The sequence below is a fragment of the Lathyrus oleraceus genome, chromosome 2 (genome assembly GCF_024323335.1).
Source record: "Lathyrus oleraceus cultivar Zhongwan6 chromosome 2, CAAS_Psat_ZW6_1.0, whole genome shotgun sequence".
Classification (NCBI taxonomy): Eukaryota; Viridiplantae; Streptophyta; class Magnoliopsida; order Fabales; family Fabaceae; genus Lathyrus; species Lathyrus oleraceus.
In genome coordinates, this window is record NC_066580.1 from 338,061,755 (window position 1) to 338,085,939 (window position 24,185).

General features: G+C 35.6%; 2 protein-coding genes across 6 annotated transcripts in view; both read left to right on the forward strand.

The window, feature by feature from the left end:
- Positions 1 to 21,726, forward strand: part of LOC127119392 (putative disease resistance protein RGA1) — a 70,957-nt gene extending 49,231 nt beyond the window's left edge. For 3 of the 5 annotated variants that reach the window (XM_051049620.1, XM_051049619.1, XM_051049618.1), the window contains one exon: positions 19,173 to 21,726. In XM_051049620.1, the coding sequence (XP_050905577.1) occupies positions 19,173 to 21,600 (2,428 nt within the window). In that variant the 3' untranslated portion in view covers positions 21,601 to 21,726. Of the gene's footprint in view, positions 1 to 18,689 lie in introns of all 5 variants that reach the window. The other 2 variants (XM_051049621.1, XM_051049617.1) reach the window with 2 other exon arrangements.
- Positions 14,593 to 17,024, forward strand: LOC127119395 (uncharacterized). The gene is made up of 3 exons (XM_051049624.1): positions 14,593 to 14,951; positions 15,311 to 15,478; positions 16,485 to 17,024. Exons 1-3 carry the CDS (start codon positions 14,723 to 14,725, stop codon positions 16,697 to 16,699), a joined length of 612 nt encoding a protein of 203 aa, XP_050905581.1. The 5' UTR covers positions 14,593 to 14,722; the 3' UTR covers positions 16,700 to 17,024.
- Positions 21,727 to 24,185: the final 2,459 nt, after the last annotated feature.

Here is a 24,185-nt window from a genome sequence, read left to right on the forward strand (position 1 = left end):
ACAGAGTGGGATGAAGAGGCCTAGTGGGGGAGACTCTAGTGCCCCTGCTAAGTGTTACAGATGTGGTCAGGCTGGACATCGTGTTCATGAGTGTACCAGTGCTGAGAGGAAGTGTTTCAAATGTGGCAAAGGTGGTCATTTTGCTGCAGAGTGCCGGTTGAAGACTGTGACTTGTTTCAACTGTGGAGAGGTGGGTCATATCAGCCCACAGTGTCCTAAGCCGAAGAAAGAGAATCAGTCGGGAGGCAAGGTCTTTGCTTTATCGGGTTCTGAGACTTCTGCAGATGATCGTTTGATCCGAGGTACGTGTTATATTAATGGCTTTCCTCTTGTAGCTATTATTGACACAGGTGCGACTCATTCCTTTATATCTTTGGATTGTGCTGTGAAACTTAAGTTAGAGATATCTGAGATGTTTGGAAGTATGGTGATTGATACTCCTGCGAAGGGTTCAGTGACTACTACTTCAGTTTGTTTAAATTGTCCTTTGAGTATTTTTGGTAGAGACTTTGGAGTGGACCTAGTGTGTCTTCCACTAGTGCAGATTGATGTTATTCTGGGTATGAATTGGTTGGTGTTTAACCGAGTCCATATCAACTGTTTTGATAAGACTGTGATCTTTCCTGAGGTTGAGGAAGAAAAGAGTTTGTTTCTATCAGCAAGGCAAGTGAATGAGGAAGTAGCAGATGGGGCAGAGTTGTTTATGCTGTTAGCGACTTTAGAGGCTAAAGATAAACGGGTGATTGGCGATCTAGCCGTGGTGTGTGATTTTCCTGATGTGTTTTCTGAAGAAGTGAATGAATTACCGCCAGAGCGTGAAGTTGAGTTCTCGATTGATTTGGTACCTGGTACTAGGCCGATATCGATGGCTCCGTACCGTATGTCTGCTGTTGAGTTAACTGAACTGAAGAGTCAGTTGGAAGATCTGTTGGATAAGAAATTTATCCGTCCGAGTGTGTCACCGTGGGGTGCACCAGTGTTATTGGTTAAGAAGAAAGAAGGTACTATGAGGTTGTGTGTGGACTACAGGCAACTGAATAAAGTGACGATTAAGAATCGGTATCCTTTGCCGAGGATTGATGATTTAATGGATCAGTTGGTTGGTGCGAGTGTGTTCAGCAAGATAGATTTGAGATCTGGGTATCATCAGATACGTGTGAAAACTGAGGATATTCAGAAGACTGCTTTCAGAACAAGGTATGGACATTATGAGTATTCTGTAATGCCTTTTGGTGTGACAAATGCGCCTGGAGTATTCATGGAGTATATGAATAGGATTTTCCATCCGTACCTAGACAAGTTTGTTGTGGTGTTTATTGACGATATTTTGGTGTATTCGAAATCTGAAGAGGAGCATGCTGAACATTTGAGAGTGGTTTTGGGAGTTCTACGAGAAAAGAAGTTATTTGCTAAAATATCCAAGTGTGAATTTTGGTTAGAAGAGGTTAGTTTTCTTGGTCATGTGATTTCAAGAGGTGGTGTTGCTGTTGATCCTTCTAAGATAGAAGCGGTATCTAAGTGGGAAGCTCCGAAGTCTGTTGCTGAGATTCGAAGTTTCCATGGTTTGGCTGGTTATTATAGGAAGTTCATTGAGGGATTTTCTAAGTTGGCGTTACCGTTGACGATGTTGACTAGAAAGGGGCAAGCGTTTGTTTGGGACTCAAAATGTGAAGAAGGTTTCCAAGAGTTAAAGAGAAGGTTGACTACTGCTCATATTCTGATATTACCGAGTCCGTCGGAACTATTTGAGGTTTACTGTGATGCTTCATTGTTGGGTTTGGGTGGAGTGTTGATGCAGAATAAGCAGGTTATAGCTTATGCTTCGAGACAGCTGAGGGTTCATGAGAGGAACTATCCGACGCATGATTTAGAGTTGGCAGCTGTGGTATTCGTTCTGAAGTTATGGAGGCATTATTTGTACGGGTCAAGATTTGAGGTTTTCAGTGATCATAAGAGTTTAAAGTATTTGTTTGATCAGAAAGAGCTGAATATGAGACAGAGAAGATGGTTAGAGTTTCTGAAGGATTATGAATTTGTGTCGTACCTCAATTTATGGGAATACGACTTCAAAGCGAAACGCGATCGCACGCTCGCAATGATGGACTGAACAGAGTCGCCACCGAACTTTATTTATTCCTAAAAAGGAAAGGGGAAATATCGATAAAACCCAAGACAAAAGAAAGGATAAGATATGGTCATCGCAACCAATATCAGGGTTCGGGAGTCGATTACGCAAGGGGAAGGTATTAGCCCCTCACGTCCGTTGTACTCAACGGGAACCATTAGGTCGGTTGTGTGCGTTAATGTTAGTTTGAAATGTTAGGCTTTTCAGTTATTAGGTGGGAAAGAAAGAATAGAAGGAAGAAGAAATGTTTTTGGATTTTTTAACGGAGGACTAAACCTAAGTTTTTTATTAGTGGGCCTGACAAGATTTACAAATCCTGCTCCTACGTATCTCAAAAGAGAAATCAAGGCTTACGTAGTTCTGGGTAGAAAAATGTTTGTTTGTTGGTCGATTTTAGCGAAAGCTATACTGTATTAATCGACGAAAACATTGTTTTACCCAAAACAGATGAGGAGTGGACGCATACCACACATCGAACGGATTTATAAATCTACATTCGGAAAAGCGTCATTTATCTCTACTCAACAATCGTGGCCGAAACATTGTTTTGTATCACTTAAGACAAGATACCTTTCGTTTATGAAAAAGGTTTTTGATTAATCGCACGGCGGCGAGAAAAAGTTTGATGGGTTGGATGTATTTTGAGTGATGGCGAGAACTTGGATGAGCGAGATATACATCTCGAATCCTAGCCTCAGGAGTGCATGGTATACACCATGTTCCATTTCCATCTTTATTGAAAGAGTTTAAGATAAGAATTAAGTATTTTGGAATTTGATTGAGAAAGGGTTTGAAGAAACCGCATTGACAATTTTTAGGCGATGGCGAGAGTTGAGATTGGCGAGGCATACGTCTCGAATCTTAACCTCAGGAGTGCATGATATACATCATGTTCCATTTCCACCTTTATTGAGAAAAGTGTTTAATAAAAATTAGGTATTTTGAGTTTTTGTTATGAAAATGACTTGACATTAGATCAAGCCTTTGATGAACGATTGAGAAAGATTTGGATAATTGTTTGAAAGAAAACTAAGTGATAAGTTGGGATGATGGCGAGAGCTAGGATTGGCGAGATATACATCTCGAATCCTAGTCTCAGGAGTGCGCGGTATACACCACGTTCCATTTCCATCTTTATTGAAAAGGGTTTGAATATGAATTAATATTTTTTGAGTTTTTATTATGAAAAATGGCTTGACGTTGGATCAAGCATTTGATGAAGTTTTGAGATGGGATGGAATAGGAGGAAGAAATGAGTTGATTTGTTTATTGAGAGAAAGCTCGACGTTGGATCGAGTCATATTTTTTGTATTTTTGAAATTTGTTGATTTTAATCTTGTGTCAGTAGCTAATTAAACAACCAAAAAATAAAAGTACAAAATTATTACACATTGGGGGAGTGGGGTACATTTGTCAAATGGGGATTAAACAATCATAAAATAAATAAAATCGGAACCAAACAAATAATGCATGAGTGTAGGTGCAAGAGAACCGGCTCATTGTAAGAAAGCCCAAGAGTAAGCTATGTGAGGTTGGCGGCGATGCTTAAAAAAGCAATCGACTTACAAGGGTTTGAAAAGGGGGGCTCGATATTAAATCGAGAAAATGTGATTTTTATAAGTTAAAAAAAAATGGTTTCGAATGCATGATGCAATTAAAAGAAAAAACAAATCATATTATTAAACAATGAATAGAAAAAAAAAGAAATATGAATAATAAAGCATAAAAAGAAAATATTAAAAGAATGAAAAACTACACCTAGGAGTATCAAACCCACTACACTAAAGACCTAAGCACCACTCCTCTCCACCAGGCCACTTAACAACTAATTGATATCTTAATGCTAACTTAAATATATAAACTAAAATAAATTAAAAAAAAAAGAAATAAAACTAAAAAAAACTAATAAATAGGAAACTATTGGACTACCCTAATTAAACCTAATTAAACTAAACAAAATAAAAAAACCTAATTAATTAGTATTTTACTCTAAACCTAAATCTAATTTAAATTTTTAAATATATCCTACAAAATCTAAACTAATATTATTTTAAATTTCTAATTAATCTACAAAATCTAAGTGATATCAAATCTAAATAAATGCCCTACCAAATCTAAACTAATATTATTTAAAAATCTAAACTAATATTATCCTACAAAGTCTAAGTGATATCAAATCTAAATAAATGTCCTACAAAATCTAAACTAATATTATTTTAAAAATCTAAACTAATATTATTTTTTAAATTTCTAATTATCCTACAAAGTCTAAGTGATATTAAATCTAAATAAATAAATAAATAAAGCAATGAAAAAAAAGAAAAGAAAGAAAAAAAAAGATCAAGGACGCAGACGAACTCATTCGTCTTCCTCTCTGGTTCTCGCGTGCAAACTCTCTCTCTCAACACGCTCGTCTCACTCTCTCTCGTCCTCTCCATCTCTCAATCGTTAAAACTCTCTCACTCAAGCTCTCAAACCCAATCAATCCTTCCCCATCAAAAGCTCAGAGGAACCTAAACGAAAAAAAAACTCACCCTCGGTGGCGGTGACGACGAGCTCAGGTAAAGCTGGAATCTCCCCTTCACTTCTCCGAATACTGGTGCTCTCGAAAGGAAATGGTTTTGTTTTTGATTGATTTTTCGATTTAGGGTTTTCTGCAGTTTGCCGTTAACTCTTCTCTCTTTTCGTTTTAAAAATTTTCGTTTTTGCTAAGCTTCTCCCTCCCCTCTCGCCTCTCACTCGCTTCCTCTTTATATTCACAGCTTTAGGGTTTTGGAAGTGTAATTGGCTCAAAAGAGAAAGCTTTCAGAAGCGCTTTTTCACGCTCAGAAGTGCTTTTCCTAACTGATGATGGATTTTGGAACAGGTAATCAGAGCTTAAGCTTTTTTCTTGAATTTTGTCTTGATCCCAATTTGGGGAATTTTCTGGATTTTCACTGCCTTAATTAGTTTGTGCTCTTTTTTTTACTGCAGTGAAATTGAGCATTGGTTTGATGATGCAGGTTGAGTCGGGACTTTTGGTATATTTGTTAACCATATCCTTCGCAAGCAAATCGCCTAAGGTAGTTTGGTTGATTGGCTGGAATCTTTGCAAGTGAGTGCCATTTGGAGATTTCAACGAAAGAGGAGATTTTCTCTTCATGGTTTCATCATTTGAGGCTAAAAAGGTATGTAATTGGAGAATCGAACTAATTGCTAATGCCTCCCCGGTTTTTACACGAAGTTTGTCTAAATCGAAGTTTTCTTATTTGCTAACAACAGGATCGAATTGGAATGGTATATCCAATTTTTCAGCTTCTTCAATCAGTCTATGAGCTATCTGATCCAAAACCTCTTTTTTCGAATTAACCCCGGTGATTCTCAAATGCGGAGGGCCTTCAGGACGCGAACTCAAAACTTGGAGAAGTGCAATCCACTGAGCAGGTTCAGCAGCATTGAGATCAATTATGTGAATCATTTTCTCCCCTTCCATCGCCTCAACAATAGCCTGGTTCGCTGCTTTTGATGTGTTTCTATAGATGACAAATATTTCGCGAAAGAGGGAGTGTTTCTTTGTGCACAAAGCAAAATACAATGACATGCCCCTCTGAGCCTCAGAAACTGAAAGGAGTGAGGCGGCCTCAGATGCGTTTGGCTGCCGATTATCTGAGACATCCTTAGTACTGCCACTCAAAGATAGTGGTTCATTTGGAAGCTTTTGTGAATCAGCAATGGACCCTTCCGTATCTGTAGCTTCAGAAGCATCACTACTCATCACCGAGAACATCATTTCCTTCGCAAAATCTTCTATTTGCTTAGAAATTGATGATAAAGGATAAAGTTTATTTGCTACCAGACGTATTGCTTTCATGCGCACTTCTTCCAAGTGATGCACTGCACCTTACTTGTCAAGGCAATTACGCCCATGGTTCTCTCATGTAAGCAATTGCTAAAAGCTATGAACTCGGTAGCTGGCGCTTTCCCTTCAGTACATGTGTGTTTCTGACATTTTCTTGAAAATTTAATAGCTGCTTCATTTGCTTCATTTACCATTACAGGAAGTACAACAAAGACTCCTTTGGAGAAAATCAATCAAGTCTCTAAGGGCAAAAGAATCATTCATAACATGAAGGATTGAAGATTCTTCGTTCCAAGGCCTTGGTAAAGGGAAAGCATCTGACGATTAGATACTGCCTCCCATAACAACATGTTATTTTCAAGAGGATTGAGGTATGCTGCAAGGTTCGATGACAGATCGGTTTAGGGACAATCACGACATAGAAAAAAAATGGTGAGCTTCTTGGTCTTTACCCATCTTTCATGTGTGTTGCATAGCTTGGTGAAGTATGCATTGTAGAACTGTTGTAATTGGTTTCATGCAGGATTTTGAGTATGACATATTCTTGGAATGCTACATCCTTAGAACCTGTACCGTGCAACCGGTCCCTTGATGCATGTTTGTATTGTTCTTGTAACATCCGCTTCTCATTTGTGAACATGAATGCTGAGGTAATTTTCTTCACAAGTTTTCAATTTGGTTGGTCTTGAGAATTATAGATGCAAAAAGGTTATCATGAACAGCATTCGACTCTGCATTTGTATTTGACATGGTCTTGCGACATGTTTGTGGTTTGCAGGTTATGGTTGGTGTGGAGGAAAGTTGCTGCGGATTGTTGGTTGTTGCTGCTTTTGTTTTTCTTGTGCAGGTCGTGGGTTGTCATATGTATAACGGTTTCAATCACATGGATAGTTCTTGTTGTTGTTGTTCCCGCAATGGTTGCGCCAATATACATTCAGCAATATTACCAAGCCAACTGCAAGTGCCGCCGCAACCGAAACAACCCGACATCAAAGCTGCAACAAGATGAAACAACAGCAGCAAACACAATTATAACGATCACGGCTGCTACAAATATCCAACATCTATGACTGCAGAAGTTCCTCCATCTCTCAAGAAAGAGCTCTCAGGTGTTTGTAGGGATGGTTTTTCAGCGGATGTTGTAAATGAGCATATTGATTTTGTTAGGGAATATAAACAGGATTTTTGAACGTGATTTTGATCTAGGACGCATTGGCACTTTCCTATCTATTCTCTCTCAAGTGACTGAGAGGTTGAAACACTGGGAGAATGTACTTCGAAGTGATGTGGAGAACAAGTTTCCAGCAGTATTAAAGTTAGCAGAAGAGAGTAAGGTGTCGCGGGTTATGATGTGGGCTTGTTGATGGGACGGATTGTCTAGTGTAGGATTAGAACTTTTTGTAAGAACAACATGTAATGTCACATTTTAGTATCAATGCTCATTCTCATGGATAAATACTAGCAATGTATTGATATGGAAATGGTTCTTTATTGATTTTCATGGAAAGTTATGAATGAGAATGTAGTTGAATGTATGGAATGTTATGAATGAAAATGTAGTTGACTGTATGAAATGTTATGAATGAAAATGTAGTTGACTGTATGAAATGTTATGAATGAAAATATATGGGTTTTGGATATTTGATTATAAAAATGGATGTGGATTTTTAGGAATAATCCAATATTAGTTTGAACATCAATTTAATTGATAATAACAAATCAGCCAAAACCAAATTAAAAACAAATTAATCTATAATTCATTTAAAATTACTTGGATATCCACACTAACATTCATTTGGAAATAAAAATCAGTTAGAGTTTTAATCATTAGTAAAAATAAATAATTAAGATTAAATTGACAATTGGAATTAAACTTAATTTGAAATTAAAATCAAATTTAAAAATAAAAAGAGTCAAGATATTAAAATCCATTTTATACTGATGAATGTATGCAAATGCAAAAAATAAAAGAAAAAATGGAAAATTTTCAGGGTCAAAATCGGGGTATGACACTTTGGTTTGAATTACCATCCGGGTAAAGCAAACGTAGTGGCTGATGCATTGAGTCGGAAATCATTACATATATCTATGTTAATGGTTAAGGAATTGGATTTAATTGAGCAGTTTAGAGACTTGAGTTTGGTGTGTGAGAGTACTCACAATAGTGTTAAATTGGGAATGTTGAAGTTAACGAGTGGTATTCTGGATGAGATCAGAGAGGGTCAGAAATCCGATGTGCTTTTGGTTGATAAGTTGACTTTAGTGAATCAAGGTCAAGGTGGTGAATTCAGAGTTGATGAGAATGGTATTCTGAAATTCGGTAATCGGGTGTGTATTCCGGATGTTGCCGAGCTTAAGAAGAGTATTCTTGAAGAAGGACATCGTAGTGGGTTGAGTATTCATCCTGGAGCTACGAAGATGTATCATGATTTGAAAAAGTTATTTTGGTGGTCGGGAATGAAGAGAGAAATTGCAAGTTTTGTTTATTCCTGTTTGACTTGTCAGAAGTCAAAGATTGAGCATCAGAAGCCGTCTGGGCTAATGCAACCGTTGGCTATTCTAGAGTGGAAGTGGGATAGTATCAGTATGGACTTTGTTTCGGGTTTACCGAGGACAAGTAAGAATTTTGAAGCTATTTGGGTGATTGTTGATAGATTGACGAAATCGGCTCATTTCATTCCGATCAGAATGGATTATCCGTTAGAGAGGTTAGCTGAGTTGTATATTGAGAAAATTGTAAGTTTGCATGGTATTCCGTCGAGTATTGTTTCGGACAGAGATCCTAGATTTACATCGAAATTCTGGGAAGGTTTGCAGAAGGCTTTGGGAACTAAGCTGAGATTGAGTTCTGCATATCATCCGCAGACTGATGGTCAGACTGAGAGGACGATTCAGTCATTGGAGGATCTTTTGAGAGCTTGTGTTTTGGAAAAGGGAGGTGCTTGGGATTGTTATTTACCTTTGATTGAGTTTACCTACAACAATAGTTTTCATTCGAGCATTGGTATGGCACCGTTTGAAGCTTTGTATGGTAGGAGATGTCGGACACCTTTGTGTTGGTATGAGTCCGGTGAGAGTGCTGTGGTTGGACCAGAGATTGTTCAACAGACTACAGAAAAGATTAAGATGATTCAGGAGAAGATGAGAATTGCTCAGAGTCGTCAGAAGAGTTATCATGACAAGAGGATGAAGTCACTTGAGTTTCAAGAGGGAGATCATGTGTTTCTTCGTGTTACTCCGATAACTGGGGTTGGTCGAGCTTTGAAGTCGAAGAAGTTGACACCTCGATTTATTGGTCCTTATCAGATTTTGGAGAGGATAGGAGAGGTAGCCTATCGTATCGCTTTACCGCCGTCGCTTGCGAATCTGCATGATGTTTTTCATGTGTCTCAGTTGAGGAGATACAATCCTGATCCGTCGCATGTAGTCCAAATAGATGATGTACAGGTGAGAGATAACCTGACTGTTGAAACATCGCCTATGAGGATTGAGGATCGAGAGTTGAAGCAGTTGCGGGGTAAATAGATTGCCTTGGTGAAGGTAGCTTGGGGAGGACCAGCAGGTGGCAATGTGACTTGGGAACTTGAGAGTCAGATGAAGGAGTCTTATCCAGAGTTATTCGCTTGAGGTATGTTTTCGAGGACGAAAACTCTTTTAGTGGGGGAGAGTTGTAACACCCCAATTAAAATAAGATAATTATTTAATTTAAATTAATATTTTATTTATTAATTTAATTGAATAATTGGAATTTTGGATTATTATTATTATTATTTTGGAAAATATATAAGTGAGAAATAAGGAAAATGAGTTCCAATTGGTAAAAAGGGTTTTACGTGAAAAACACAGAGAAGCGATTGAGAAAGTGGAGAAAAGGGCAAAGAGGAAGAGCAAGAGCAAAGGTTGGAGAAGAGAAAAGCTTGGAGCTCAAAGATTTGCCGGATTAATCAGGTAAGGGGGGTTTATCGTCGTTTAATGGGTATTATGGGATTGCATGTAATGGGTAGTGATAAACCGTTGATTTGACCCTAATTGGGATTTGAAATGCTGAAATATTGTGATGAATAAGTTGTGTAAAAGCGGTAATTGAATCGATAATTGTGTGTGTCGTAATTTACTGGACGTGTAGCTTTTTACGGAATTTGATTCGGAGGTCCGGAAGTCCTCCAACGGCGGAAAATGCGGAGAATTCTGCATTCTGCCTGTGTTAGCGCAGGAACTGTTGTTTTGTCTGCGTTAACCGGTTAACCCAGGGCGTTAACCGGTTAACACTGTTGTAAATTGTGAAATTAGTGCTGTTTTGCCTGCGTTAACCGGTTAACCCAGGGCGTTAACCGGTTAACATTGTTAAGTTTTGGGCAGTAAGCGTGTTTGTCCTGCGTTAACCGGTTAACCCAGGGCGTTAACCGGTTAACACTGTTGCAGAGTGGAAAATTGGTGTTTTAAATGTTGTGAACTTAATTGAGGGTTGGCCTATGTTGGCTTATGATGTAATAGGGATAATTTCTCGCTGTTTTGAGCAGTATAGGTATCAGTAGAGTGTGCCAATACCGTGGTTGATTATTTGGCATGGCATGATATGCTTATATGATAAATATGTTGATGATGTGTGAAAAATGCATGATGTTGTGAATGTATATATTATGCATGTGTTGTGAATGGACTGTTTTATGGCTTAGAGTGTGAGCATGTGTCCATTGTGGATTGTTGTTGATGATGTTGCATTGCTAGGTGAATTAGCATGTATATTGTGGCCTTTATGGTGGTAGCTAATTCCCATGGTGAGGAATTAGTGAGTAGATCATTGTTGATTGTTGTGATGTTTGCATGCTAGGTGATTAGCGTGCATAGCATAGCCCTTGGGGTGGTAGCTAATTCCCATGGTGAGGAATTAGTGAGTGAGTCACTAGGTCTCAAATGAGTGGGACTAGTGAGCTTGGTAGCCGTATCTGGGTTTGATCGGTGAGTTGAACTATATGTTCATGAATAGTCGGTACCGCATGCATGGAGTCTCATTGCATAATGTATGTATGGCATATAATATGAATGGATGTATTCCAGTATTATATGTGTGTTGTGTGTTGTATGTTGCGAGTTGTGTTGATGTTGAGTATGATGTTGAGTTGATATTGCCGTTACTGAATGTGTAAATCTGATTTGGGTGATGAAATGTGTTATTTACTTAGCATTACACGTTGTTCTATAATGCTTATTATATCGATTGAGGAACTCACCCTTACAACTATTTTTCAGGTAACGAGCAGTGAGTTGAGTAGAAGCTAGTGCTATGGAGTTTAGTGTAGTCTCCTTAGTGGGTCATGCTCTGATAGATGTAACATCGGGACGGGTTGTTTTCCCTGTTGGAAAATTTTCATGTAATGCGTTACATGTTTTATATGCTTGATGAGATTTCTATCCGCTGCGATTTATGCAAAAATGTTTATTTTGATTAAATAATGAGCATGACTAAATAATCATGGTGAATGGTGTGAAATATTGTGTGACACCCTTGGTGCATAATTACTCTGATTGATATATGTTGTTATTTTAATTAAATATTTGGGGTATTTTAGAAGGGTGTTACACTTTGTGTGACGACACAACTACGAGAGAGACTTCTAGTCAAGCTATGGGTCAAGGTATTAACTTAAAATATCTCAAATAATATTATGCGAGTATAACATTAACCGAAGAATCTAGCGAGTATGAAAAAATAATTAAAGCTCGGTGTTCTATTATGATTCTATTTAGTAATTTTTTATTTCCTAAAAGTACTGGTAATACGGTAAATATTATGTATTTGTCGTTGTTAAGAAACATAAATAAGGTACACATATAGTTGGGGTTAAGCTATTTTGGCCCATCTATACATTGCATTGTGTAAAAATGCCAAAAAAAAATACTTGTACGTTTTATTCATGCGCGTATTTGCTACAAGCATGAGGTTGGTCAAGAATGTCGTCACTCGCCCCGGTAAACGAGAAACCATTCATATTCCTCTTTGCAACAAAGTAAGTTTAAAACTTTACCATCTAATTTATTATACTTTATATTACAACTAACTATAAATAATATTTTTCAAATCTTTTCGATCTAGGTGGTCAGTTAAAGGGATGAACTACAACAGGTGTCTGAAACACGCTGTAGTAGTCTATTGCAATCTATTATACCACATTGGACCAGACGATGTAATACTACTACACAACTCTATATTTGATTTTAAAAAAATATCCAATTACATATCATTTAATCATGTCATATTCTTGTACAGTTTATCTGGAGGCCATATCCGGGTCTTAATCACCAGGTTAACCATGATGATGATGCAGTTTGGACAACAAAAACACAAATTATCCGGTTCACTACCGTGGAGATGCACCAGAGTGGTCGTGTAAAACTGCAGTTCGACATGCAACAACAAATTCCAGAACCTCCGACGTGTTTGGGAGATTGGCATCAACAAAGATTCGATGTCCAATGGGATTATTCTGACTGGAGAGACTTCGCAAAAGAGATGTGTTGTCATTGGAAGAATCAACGACAACACATCTTAAACAAACTAGTCATACAGAGTGTTAGACCAACTCAACATTATATGGCATGATTTAGGTCGGTTACAACGCCAAAATTTGTGTCTAAGCCAAGGTATTTGATTGATCCACGCCAACTAGCTTCGTCAACATACGCCCAACAACAAATCCCCATCCAAGAACAATGTCAACCCACCCAAACCCAACGACGAACCTCACACCATTACCCTACCATATACATCCAACAACCAAACACCAAACCTTACAACCCATTCATGCCACACACCAAAACTCAAAACCAAGAATCGAAACCTAACCACCAACAACCATACACATCCATCACAAAAGTCTATAGCCCAGATGATTCATATGATTCATCGTCATGCCATCGTAACCCCCCACCAATGACCATCCAAACACCTCATCGCCATAACACCTAACCATTGTTTGACTATTGTACACCCTAGGAACCATTGATTCGTTTTCAAACCGATTCAATGTCCTAATTCAAGCAACCATATTATCCACAATTCACCCCAACCACAATGACCCAACTACGACAACATGGACACTGAATTCAATTACGGAAGCGCTGTTGGCGACAACCCCCTCAGCTATTGGGGACAAATGATGACACATCTATCAAATACCATTGAACCTTCTATCGAACCTTCACACCAGTCACCATTGGATCATGTCAGCACTTAAAGACCCCAAACACCTCAGAAAAATCGTGGGAGACCTCGAAGACAGGCTAACGCACCTGGATGTGGAACATGGGGGCATTTCAATCGGGCGGGTCATTGGATTTCTTGTCAATTCTATGTAATTTTTCATTATAATATAATATAATTTTTATTTTCAGTATTTCATTTAATTAATTATAATTTTAACATTAATTTTTTTTAAAAGTGAAAGGAGCATACCCACATGCATTGGCGCATACACTATGTAGTGTATGCATGCGCCAATGCATGTGGCGCCCACATGCATGCGCCAATGTATGTGGCGCCTACATGCATTGGCTTTGCATGCATGCACCATGGCTCTAGGTGCCTCTTCTCTAGGTTAGTTGGATGCGCCAGTACAACTGGCGCATCAGTAGAAAAATGGTTATTTTATAATATTTTTTGAAAATTTGATTATTTTGAGATTTTATTTGAAAACATTGGTTATTTTTTTAAAAAAATTCCTAGTTTAGATATGTCATTTACATGAACAATGTGTTTGATAGGTTTTTTAATTGAAAAATGCATTATTTTGGATGTTGGGTCAAACTGCATGTCCGCCATTTATGTGTTGCTGAGTTGTAGAACCTTACTAAGATGTATTTTCGCAAAGTTGCAATGTGTTTCTATAAACCGGAGATACACCTCCAGAATTCATCTTTCTGCATTTTTTTGCTTGACCTAATATGTTACATATGTCTAATGTTTGTGTGTTTTTCTTTTAGGCATTATGGTTGATAAGCAAACCATGAAAATAAAATGGTTGTGTGTTTCATCTGTTCGATTTATCGTTGTTATCTCAACACCCGGACCATACTATCAGAGACATGTATGGGAAAGAGAGGTAAATATTTATTTGTTAAAGGAAGAAAGTGAAACCTTAAATTAATTTAAGAAACCAAAAGATGCATTAAACCTTAATTTTTTTTAATTTATAGTTATTTATATTTAATTTTTGATCCTTTTTGAGTTAATAAATTGGACTGAATTCGAGCGATCGAGCTGAATCAAATTATTTATGAAATTTTATTGAGTCGAGTTCGAGCGGAAAAAAATTAATAATAAATTAAATTAAATAAATTCTTATCAAATCGAACTTAAATAAATCAGATTTGACTCGACTCAATTTATTTCCCGCCATACAAATCAATGGAATTAATACTTGTTATTTTTTTTCTTTTTAAAAAATAAAAAGATGTCATTTTATAATTTTTTTTAATTAAATTAAACTAACAAAACTTTATATAGAAAACAAACTTTAAAAATTAAATTTTAGAAAGTAATAAAAAATGTCAATCTCAAGTTTATTTCTCTTTTCACAAAATAAAGGTTAAGAGACGCATAATATCAATTTAACCTATGATAGTTTTAATTTTTTTGTATCATGATTTTCTTAGAACTTTTCAGAATCTTTATGTTTTTAAAAGCTCTAGAGTAAAGAAAATAAGCTCTATTGGTATTTAGCACTTTTTTTTGGTTGCAAATTTCACACACCAACGCACAAATGAAGAAGATGAATATGATTACAATGAAGAGAGGCGTCGCTAGAAGCTTGACCGACACGTCAACTTTCAGATCCTCCTCACTTTCGTTCCTTCGTTCACTCTCTTCCACTTCCAGCACCACCGTCGACGTCGACGTCTCTGCTTCTTCCGTCGCGAAGCTTGTCACTCCCACTTTCCTTCAACCCAGAGTTGTTCTTTACGACGGCGTTTGCCATCTCTGTCACCAAGGTACTATCAGTTTTATTCCCACTCTTCACTTTCTCTTAGGAAACACTCTTCCATTCATGTGCTTTTATGGATTGTTAATAGGAACACATAGTGGTTTTGTTAAAGGGATTTTTTTTAAGAATTTCATAATTAGGGCAAGGTTTTAGGGTTTACAATGTCATCATGTCTTAAGCATCTAATAATCAATATTGAATAAGCTAAGCTATTTTCAGTTCAATAATGAATAAGCTATTTTCAGTCATAACTTATTCTGTTTAGCTTGTCAATGTTCCAAATCTTATTAGCTTATGCATTGTTGAAGGTTTGTGCTCATTTGTCTAATGTTCTTTATTACAGTTTTAACAATTGTGTATTGGCAGGAGTGAAATGGGTGATCAGAGCTGACAAGGATAGGAAGATCAAATTTTGCTGCGTTCAGTCTAATGCTGCTGAGCCATACTTGAGAGCATCTGGTCTTCAACGAGACGATGTTCTACGTCGCTTTTTATTCATTGAAGGCTTGAATGTATTCTCTCAGGGATCTACTGGTTAGAATTCACTCACCTATTTAACTAGAATTATGAGCTTAGTTATAGTTTAGATAAAGGTTAGTGTTTAGTGTCTAATTATCATCAATCGTGTTAAACCATATTCATAATGCAAAGTATTTATTCTTTCTCGTACCTCTTTATATAAAACCCTCTGAATTTTACTAACTACTCAATCTAGCAATCATGATTTGTTACCAAAATAAAAGTAAAAATAAAGGGTGACCTAGTGTGCTTGAGGCTTCCACTGTCGGTGGGGAGTGTAGGGATTGCATTCAACTGTCCCCTTTTCCTGTCTTCGCAATAGAAACATGAGTTAACAAAAAAAATTAACAATCAAGTAAGAGTGTTAGTTTTATACAGAGACGTTTTCTTTTAATTGGAGGAAAAGGAAAGGGAGGGACAAGAGAATGGGTTAAGTGATTTCAACCCAATCTGGAGAAAGTGAGATCCCTACATCAGATATATAAAAAACCAAGAAGCTTTTACACCCTGTTTGGTCGATGAGAGAAGAAAATGAGAGGGAAGACAATGGAGAGAAGCAAAATTGACAAAGGTTATTTGGAAGAAGAGAAAATCACAAGAAATATAAATAAAAATCTCTGTCCTCTAATTTGGATGAAGAGAAAAATTAGTTCATTTCTCATTAACTCACGATCTTCTCTCCAATGTACTATATCATACAATGATGATGCTTCTCATCTTCAAGTGAGTATGTATACTTGGGAGAGGTTTATTGATTATTGTTGGCCAACTGTGAATTTTTCAAAAGTTGCATTTGTTTCCTTGAATGTGTAAATTTTCTTGTGTATTCCATAATCTTTCGTATTGTATGATGATGAATGAGCTCTTTATTAAGGGAACTTGCCAAAGGCATCCTTTAGGATTTTGTCTAAATGATTAGATTATTTAGGTAGTAGATGAACATAAGTTAATTACATTTTCACTACTCTTGTTTTCCATGTCATTTTTCTTGTGTCGATCTCATTGTGACATTATTATGCAGCTGCATTGCGTGTACTGTCATACTTGCCATTACCTTACTCTGCTTTGAGCTGGCTGTGGGTGATACCAACTCCAATAAGGGATGCTGTGTATGATTATATAGCAAAAAACCGGTACAAATGGTTTGGCAAGGCTGAAGATTGTTTGGTTTTGCAAGAGAAGGAGCTGCTTGAGCGTTTCATAGATAGGGACGAAATGATGAAACGAGATTCCTAGTTTTAATAACTGCTGCCTCATGAATCATGATAGATTAATTAACACTAATGTTACAGTAATGTTTATGTTTTAGTCTAATGAAAGGGCCTCCACAATTAGTAGTATCCTTCACCCAACATCAATCACAAATTCTTTTAGTTATACTTTTAGAATTATATGAATAGCAAAAGTGTAGATTTATCATTCATCTTATTTAAACGCTTTCTAGATGCTGTATTGTGCAGAATTTGGAAATATTAATCAAACATCACATTATACACTTCATTTGATGCCGTATTACTCTTTATTTGTTATCTATATACAAATCATTCTTTGATTACCCGTATGGAATGGAGGTATAGGGGAAAAGCAATCTTCGTACCTCAAAAATAATATGCCTCTTTGACTTTTTGTATAAATCCTAGAGGGAGCATTATCAGAAAAAAAAAGCATAGATTTATTTTAGTCTCTGAAAATAATGTTCAAATCAATTTAGCTCTAAAAAACTGCTAGTTTCACTTTGCAGACCGGTATGCTTATACTCATGTGAAATAAAAATTCATTTTGGTAATTATTTATGAAATACTAAGTCGTCGTTCCATTTATAAGAGTACTTAGAAATAAGTTATTAAGGAACCTTGTGATGGTGATGTTTCAAAGACCTCAAATCTTCAAACACTTGGGATGAATCAACAACGAGTGCAAAGAGTTAGAGTAGCTAGTGAGTGTGGAATCGGTGACCGATATGACCAATTTGGTCGTCTTCGTTAGTGTTAATTTTGTTTTCATATTTATTATTTAGTTTTTTTTTTATATTGTATAGTTTTTATTAAAAAAATAAACTCATGCGCCAGATGAATTGATGCTAGTATAGTTTTTATTAAAAAAATAAACTCATGCGCCAGATGAATTGATGCTAGTACTTGAGTCATGCATTGAATTGACAACATTGCAGTCGCCAATTCAATTGACAACACTTCAGATTTTTTTAAACGGTACCGTCAATTCATCTTACAAGAGCTCTTTGTTTCAAAATTCTTTTACTTAAAACTGAATTATTTTCAGAAATATGTGGGAAAAGTGGTTATTATAGAAATTTATTTTAAAAAGTTGGTTATTTGTATAAAAGAATTCCTAAGAAGTTGCAATACATTGGTATGTTTGTTATTGATCAATTAAACATAAATAATCAAATATTTAAACAATGCTTTCCAATTTTAATGTCAAATATGCTTGTGGAAATTTGAAACAGCCACTCATTCCATGCTTCTAAACGTAGCCTTGTTTCTTACTGACCAATAGAAACCATAAAATTGGAAACAACCGTTTCGTACAGGCCAATTGGAAACAGACACGTATCCCTACTCAATACTGTCGGTATTGATTGAAGTTTCAGACTTATTTCTCTTTTCTAACTTGTCATTTTCTTTTCTCTGTTTGTGTCTCTGAAATTTCAATCAAACAACTTTGTGCGCATAATTTCAAAGTTTCATTAGTCATAGTTGGTGGGTTGTTGACTTGACAAAGTCTATCCCAAAACATCTCCTACCACTCACTCACTCCTTGTTAATAATCTTGTTTTCTCATAATACATCCTCATCACTCGCGTTTACATTCTTCTTCAGTTACAAATTTGAAATATGGCTGAAGCTGTTATTGAAGTTGTCCTTAATAATTTGAGCTCACTCATTCAAAAAGAGCTTGGCTTATTTCTTGGTTTTGATCAAGACTTTAATAGTCTTTCCAGCTTGCTGACAACAATCAAGGCTACTCTTGAAGATGCTGAGGAGAAACAGTTCACTGATAGAGCTATCAAGGACTGGCTTCTTAAGCTCAAAGATGCTGCTCTCGTCCTCGATGACATCTTGGACGAGTGCGCCACTCAAGTTTTGGAGATGGAGTGCAAAGGTCTGTCACACAAGGTACAAAGCTCTTTCTTATTCTCTTTTCATCCAAAGCATGCCGTTTTCCGTTACAAAATTGCTAAGAGAATGAAGAGGATAAGAGAGAGGTTAGATGAAATCGCTCAAGAAAGGAGCAAGTTTCATTTGACTGAGATTGTCAGAGACAAGAGAAGTGGAGTCCTTAACTGGCGCCAAACAACTTCAATCATTACTCAACCTCAAGTCTACGGAAGAGAACAAGATAAGGATAGAATTATTGAGTTTTTGGTAGGTGATGCTTCTAGTTTTGAGGATTTGTCTGTTTATCCAATAGTTGGTCTTGGTGGACTTGGAAAAACAACACTTGCCCAACTTATATTCAATCATGACAAGGTAGTCAGTCATTTTGAGCTGAGAATCTGGGTATGTGTTTCTGAAGATTTTAGTTTGAACAGAATGACAAAAGCCATCATTGAATCTGCATCAGGCCATGCTTGTGAGGAATTAGACCTAGAGCCTTTACAAAGAAAACTTTTAGATTTGCTGAAAGGAAAAAAGTATTTGCTAGTGCTGGATGATGTATGGGATGATGAACAAGAGAATTGGCAGAGGTTGAAATCTGTATTAGCATGTGGAAGAAAAGGCGCGTCAATTTTGGTCACCACTCGTCTTCTAAAGGTTGCAGCAATCATGGGAACAATACCCCCTCATGATTTATCAATCCTATCAGACACTGATTGTTGGGAGTTGTTGAAACAAAGAGCCTTTGGACCAAATGAGGAAGAGAGGGAAGAACTTGTGGCCATAGGAAAGGAGATAGTAAAGAAGTGCGGGGGAGTGCCTCTTGCGGCAATGGCATTAGGAAGTCTCTTGCGTTTCAAAAGAAAGGAAATAGAGTGGCTCAATGTCAAGGAAAGCCAGCTATGGAACTTACAAGGTGAAGATCATGTCATGCCTGCCTTAAGATTAAGCTACTTGAATTTGCCGGTAAAATTGAGACCGTGTTTTGCCTTGTGTGCACTGTTTCCCAAAGATGAAATCATAAACAAGAAGTTTCTGATTGGTCTTTGGATGGCTAATGGTTTTATTTCATCCAATGCAATGCTGGAAGCAGAAGATATTGGCAATGAGGTGTGGAATGAGTTATATTGGAGATCATTTTTTCAAGATATAGAGATAGATGATATTGGTGAAATTGAACAATTTAAAATGCACGACCTTGTTCATGATCTTGCTCAATCTATCGCTGAAGAGGTTAGTTGTTACAGTACAAAACCAAACCTATCTAAAAGAATCCTCCACATGTCAACTTATGATGAGAAATCCTCTATGGTAGTCAGTTCAACACAGTTGCATGGAATCAAATCATTAAGGACCTTTTTAACGCGTGAACACAATGGTTCCCCACCTCAAGTACTAAAATGTTATTCTCTACGAGTACTTGATTTCGAAAGAATGGAAAAGTTGTCATCTTCGATTTTTCGTTTGAAACATTTAAGATACTTGAATCTTTCCCTTGGAAATTTCAAAACTCTTCCAGAATCTTTATGCGAGTTATGGAATTTGCAGATTTTAAAGTTAGATTATTGTTCAAGGCTCCAAAGGTTGCCTTATGGGTTGGTACAGTTGAAAGCTCTACAACATCTATCTTTAAAGGGTTGTTACTCATTATTAAGCTTGCCTCCGCATATAGGGATGTTGGTTTCGCTAAAAACATTAACCAAGTATGTAGTTGGAAAGAAAAAAGGATTTCTTTTGGCGGAACTAGGACAAATGAACCTCAAAGGAAGCCTTTACATTAAACACTTGGAGAGAGTTAAAAGTGTGATGAGTGCCAAAGAAGCTAATATGGTAAGAAAGCACGTGAGCAATTTGGAATTGGAATGGAGGACAAATGAAGATTCCCAATTACAAGAAAATGTTGAGGAGATTCTTGAAGTTCTTGAACCTCAATCCCAACAACTTCAAAGTCTGACAGTGAGAGGATATACAGGTGCCTATTTTCCACAATGGATGTCTAGCTCTTCATTAATTTTTTTAAGTAGTCTAAAGCTCATTGCTTGCAAAAGTTGTTTACACCTTCCAGACTTGGGGAAACTTCCTTCTCTAAAGAATCTAACAGTATCTAACATGAGCCATGTAGAATACATATATGAGGAGGATTCATGCAATGGTGGAGTTGCAGGAGGTTTCACAAAACTAGAAAAATTGGTACTAGAGCAGTTGCCGAATCTGGTAAGGCTATCAAGCGAGGATAGAGATAACATGTTTCCGTGCCTTTCAAAATTTGAAATTACGGAATGTCCTGTACTGTTGGAGTTGCCTTGCCTTCCTTCTCTTAATGATTTGCTTGTAGAAGGGAAATGCAGCCAACATTTACTAAGTTCAATTCATACACTCGGTAGTCTTGAAAAACTTAGTTTCAAAGATCATAAAGAGCTAACTTTCTTTCCAGATGGGATGCTAAGAGACCTCCCTTCTCTAAAGATTTTTGATATTGATGGTCTTTCTAAACTTGAGCAACTTCCAACTAACATTAATGATATCCAAGAGATATTTATTAGTGATTGCGAGAACCTCAAGTCATTGGCAGATGAAGTATTACATGGATTGCACTCTCTTAAGAGATTGAGTATTAAGAGGTGCCAAAAGTTCAACCTATCAGAAAGTTTTCAATACCTCACTTGTCTTGAGGATTTGACAGTCTACAGTTGCCCAGAAATAGAAGGTTTGCATGAGGCATTACAACATATGTGTGCTCTTCAATCTTTGTTATTGGCTAATCTTCCGAACCTGGCATCCTTACCTGACTGGTTAGGAAACCTAATCTTGCTTGACAGATTAGTTATTTCTAATTGTCCAAAGGTGACATGTCTTCCCATGAGCATTCAAGGTCTTACTAGTTTGAAAAGATTGGGAATTCATGCTTGCAGTGAATTAGGGAAACGATGTAAAGAGAACACTGGTGAGGATTGGCACAAAATAGCCCACGTTCAAGATATTGACATATGGAGTAGGTTTGATTATATGCATGTGTAAGATAATTCTTTTTTTATTTATTTTAAACTTTTCCTTTATAATAATGTATTTGATCTCTATGAATAAAAATCGTGAAAGCAAATTCTAATTATTTTGTTAAGCAAAACTAAAATTGCACATCGTACATACTGAGCTTGTGTTTAAGAGTCTTTGAAGAGCATTATATTGTTGGATGCAATTGTTTTTTGAGTTTAATTGAAATACATCGTCAGTGTAAAAGTTACACTGTCAATTAATTATAAACGTCGGATATTAAAAGAAATTTGACTTTTATTTTAAAAATCTATAAAATAATACAAACGGATAATGGTGATGAATCGACGGTGTAAAACTTTTACACTGAGGATAGTAATTAATCTTTTTTTTTATGTTTGGATATTTTTATTTTATAGGGAATATAAAGAGTACAATATTGAGTTTATTAATAATATCTATTACTTATTACTAATGTATTGTTTTGCTAATAAATAATGGATCATAATAAATAATGGGTCATGATAACCGGTGCCCCGATTATTGGTTAAGAATCTCAGATAAATAAAATGTGTTATGTCTGATTTATTGAGTACACTTAATATTCTGTATAAATATTGATTATGTATATTTTCAGTGCATTGAATACACATATATTTTAAAAAAAATATTATTTTTAATTTATCATTTTAATTTCTTAACTAGGACCCGGAAACACTTATTAGCATTTTTCATAAATAATAAATATTCAAATAAAATAAAATAAGATAATGTAATCTCTGTTATTCTATTTGTTTTATTTTTTTCTTTCATCTTCTTAAACCTCTCATCCTATTTTCTTATCTTTTTCTTTCATCTTTCTAAATATGGGTTGTCAATATCTTTTCTTGCAAATACAAAGATAAGAAAAAACGTACAGAAATTGTCGAAGTTAAAGAAAAGAAACTAACACAAAAATATAAAATCAAATTTTATTTATCTAACCTTTTTTAATTTAATTTTAAATTTGTATTTTAATTTATTTATTTTATATTTGTGTTAATTAGAGTTTGTTTTAGAGTAATGCCTACTATTTTTTTTTGAATCCGGAGGTTTGAAACCTAAAAAAAAAGAGTTGATGCTTTTATTTAGAAAAGTTTATTAAAAAAAGTAAAATTGAAATTTTAGGTGATTGCTCATCTATGAGCAAGGTAATGATGAAGAACTTAACAATATAAATATAGACAGAAATGAAAATATAATAGGAGAAGATGTTAATAATGTAAGTAGAGTTCATAACTTAGACAACAAGGAGAATACAAATAATATAAATTTATTAGTAGAAGATGTTAATGATGTAAAAAGTTCACAACTTAAACAACAATGAGAGTACACATAGTTATTTATTGGTAGAAGACTATGAAAATGTAGATACCATTATATATATATATATATATATATATATATATATATTATATATATATATATATATATATATATATATATATATATATATATATATATATTGCAAGTTAATTGATTATATCAATACAAGTTTGAGAGGTTTTTTACTAGAAAAATGTCATATAAAAATTATTTATATAGGTTTTTCTAAGGATAAATCCTCGAGACATTTCTCTTCTCTATTTTACGATCTAAATTTGCCTAACAAAGACATTTTTTTTCTTTATGTTGAATCTCTTCATTTTTGCTATTTTATCTCTCTTTGATTGGTCTAACATAAACATTTGCTTTAATTTTTTATAAATCATTTTTGAATTACAAGGATGCAAACATTAAACCATGAGTATGAACTCTTCAGAATAACACCTAAAGAAAAACATTTATGATATGCAAAAATGATTCACTCACTTTGTGAATCACATGCAAACTCTAGGGAAAGTATTTCAAAATGAGTTGTAGAATTCTTAGATGCTTAAACAGTAGTTGGCAACCAAAAGTCACAGTGATTTCTGAATCATGGGACCTGTCTTTCATGGACTTGGCTACTTTTTTTGGTAAATTGAAGGAACACAAGATAAAGGTGAAATGACCAGAGATAATGAAGAAGGTGACAAGAAGAAAAAAATTCTTGCTCTAAAAGTTACAAATGTAAAAGACATGGAGTCAGAAAATAAAGATTGTCAAAGTGAAAGTGATGAAGACATAAATCTCATGTTTCTCAAATTTAATAAATTTCTTAGGCACGAAAAACAAATTTCAAAATTTCAAAACAACAAAATGATTAAAACATGAACAAAGAAAGTCATCATCTGTCCCTACATGTTATCATTGTGGAAAGAAATGACACATAAAAAAAAATCACCCTTAGAACTAGAACTAGAGAAAGTACAAGAAACCTTAAAGAGAGGTCATGAAAACCTACATCGCTTGGAATACCAATGACATGGAATCCTCAGATGATAAAAAAGTAGCATTTGTCTCATGGAAGGTCATGAAGAAGATAAGGTAATTTAACATTTATCTTATCATGATTTATTTCACATATGTAAGAAATTAATTATCTTGTCTCCATCTCTAAAATTAGTATATCTTCCCTTGAAATTAAAAATAAAAACATGTTGGAAGAAATATAAAGTCCCAATAAGAGACAACATATTTTAATTCAAAAT

What these genes read in the sequence shown, in the direction of transcription:
- LOC127119395 (XM_051049624.1), top strand. Translation starts at nt 14,723, where the DNA reads ATGAAGAAGATGAATATGATTACAATGAAGAGAGGCGTCGCTAGAAGC. An exon ending in TTGCCATCTCTGTCACCAAG is followed by an intron (nt 14,952 to 15,310) that starts GTACTATCAGTT and finishes GTGTATTGGCAG; the next exon opens with GAGTGAAATGGGTGATCAGA. An exon ending in ATTCTCTCAGGGATCTACTG is followed by an intron (nt 15,479 to 16,484) that starts GTTAGAATTCAC and finishes ATTATTATGCAG; the next exon opens with CTGCATTGCGTGTACTGTCA.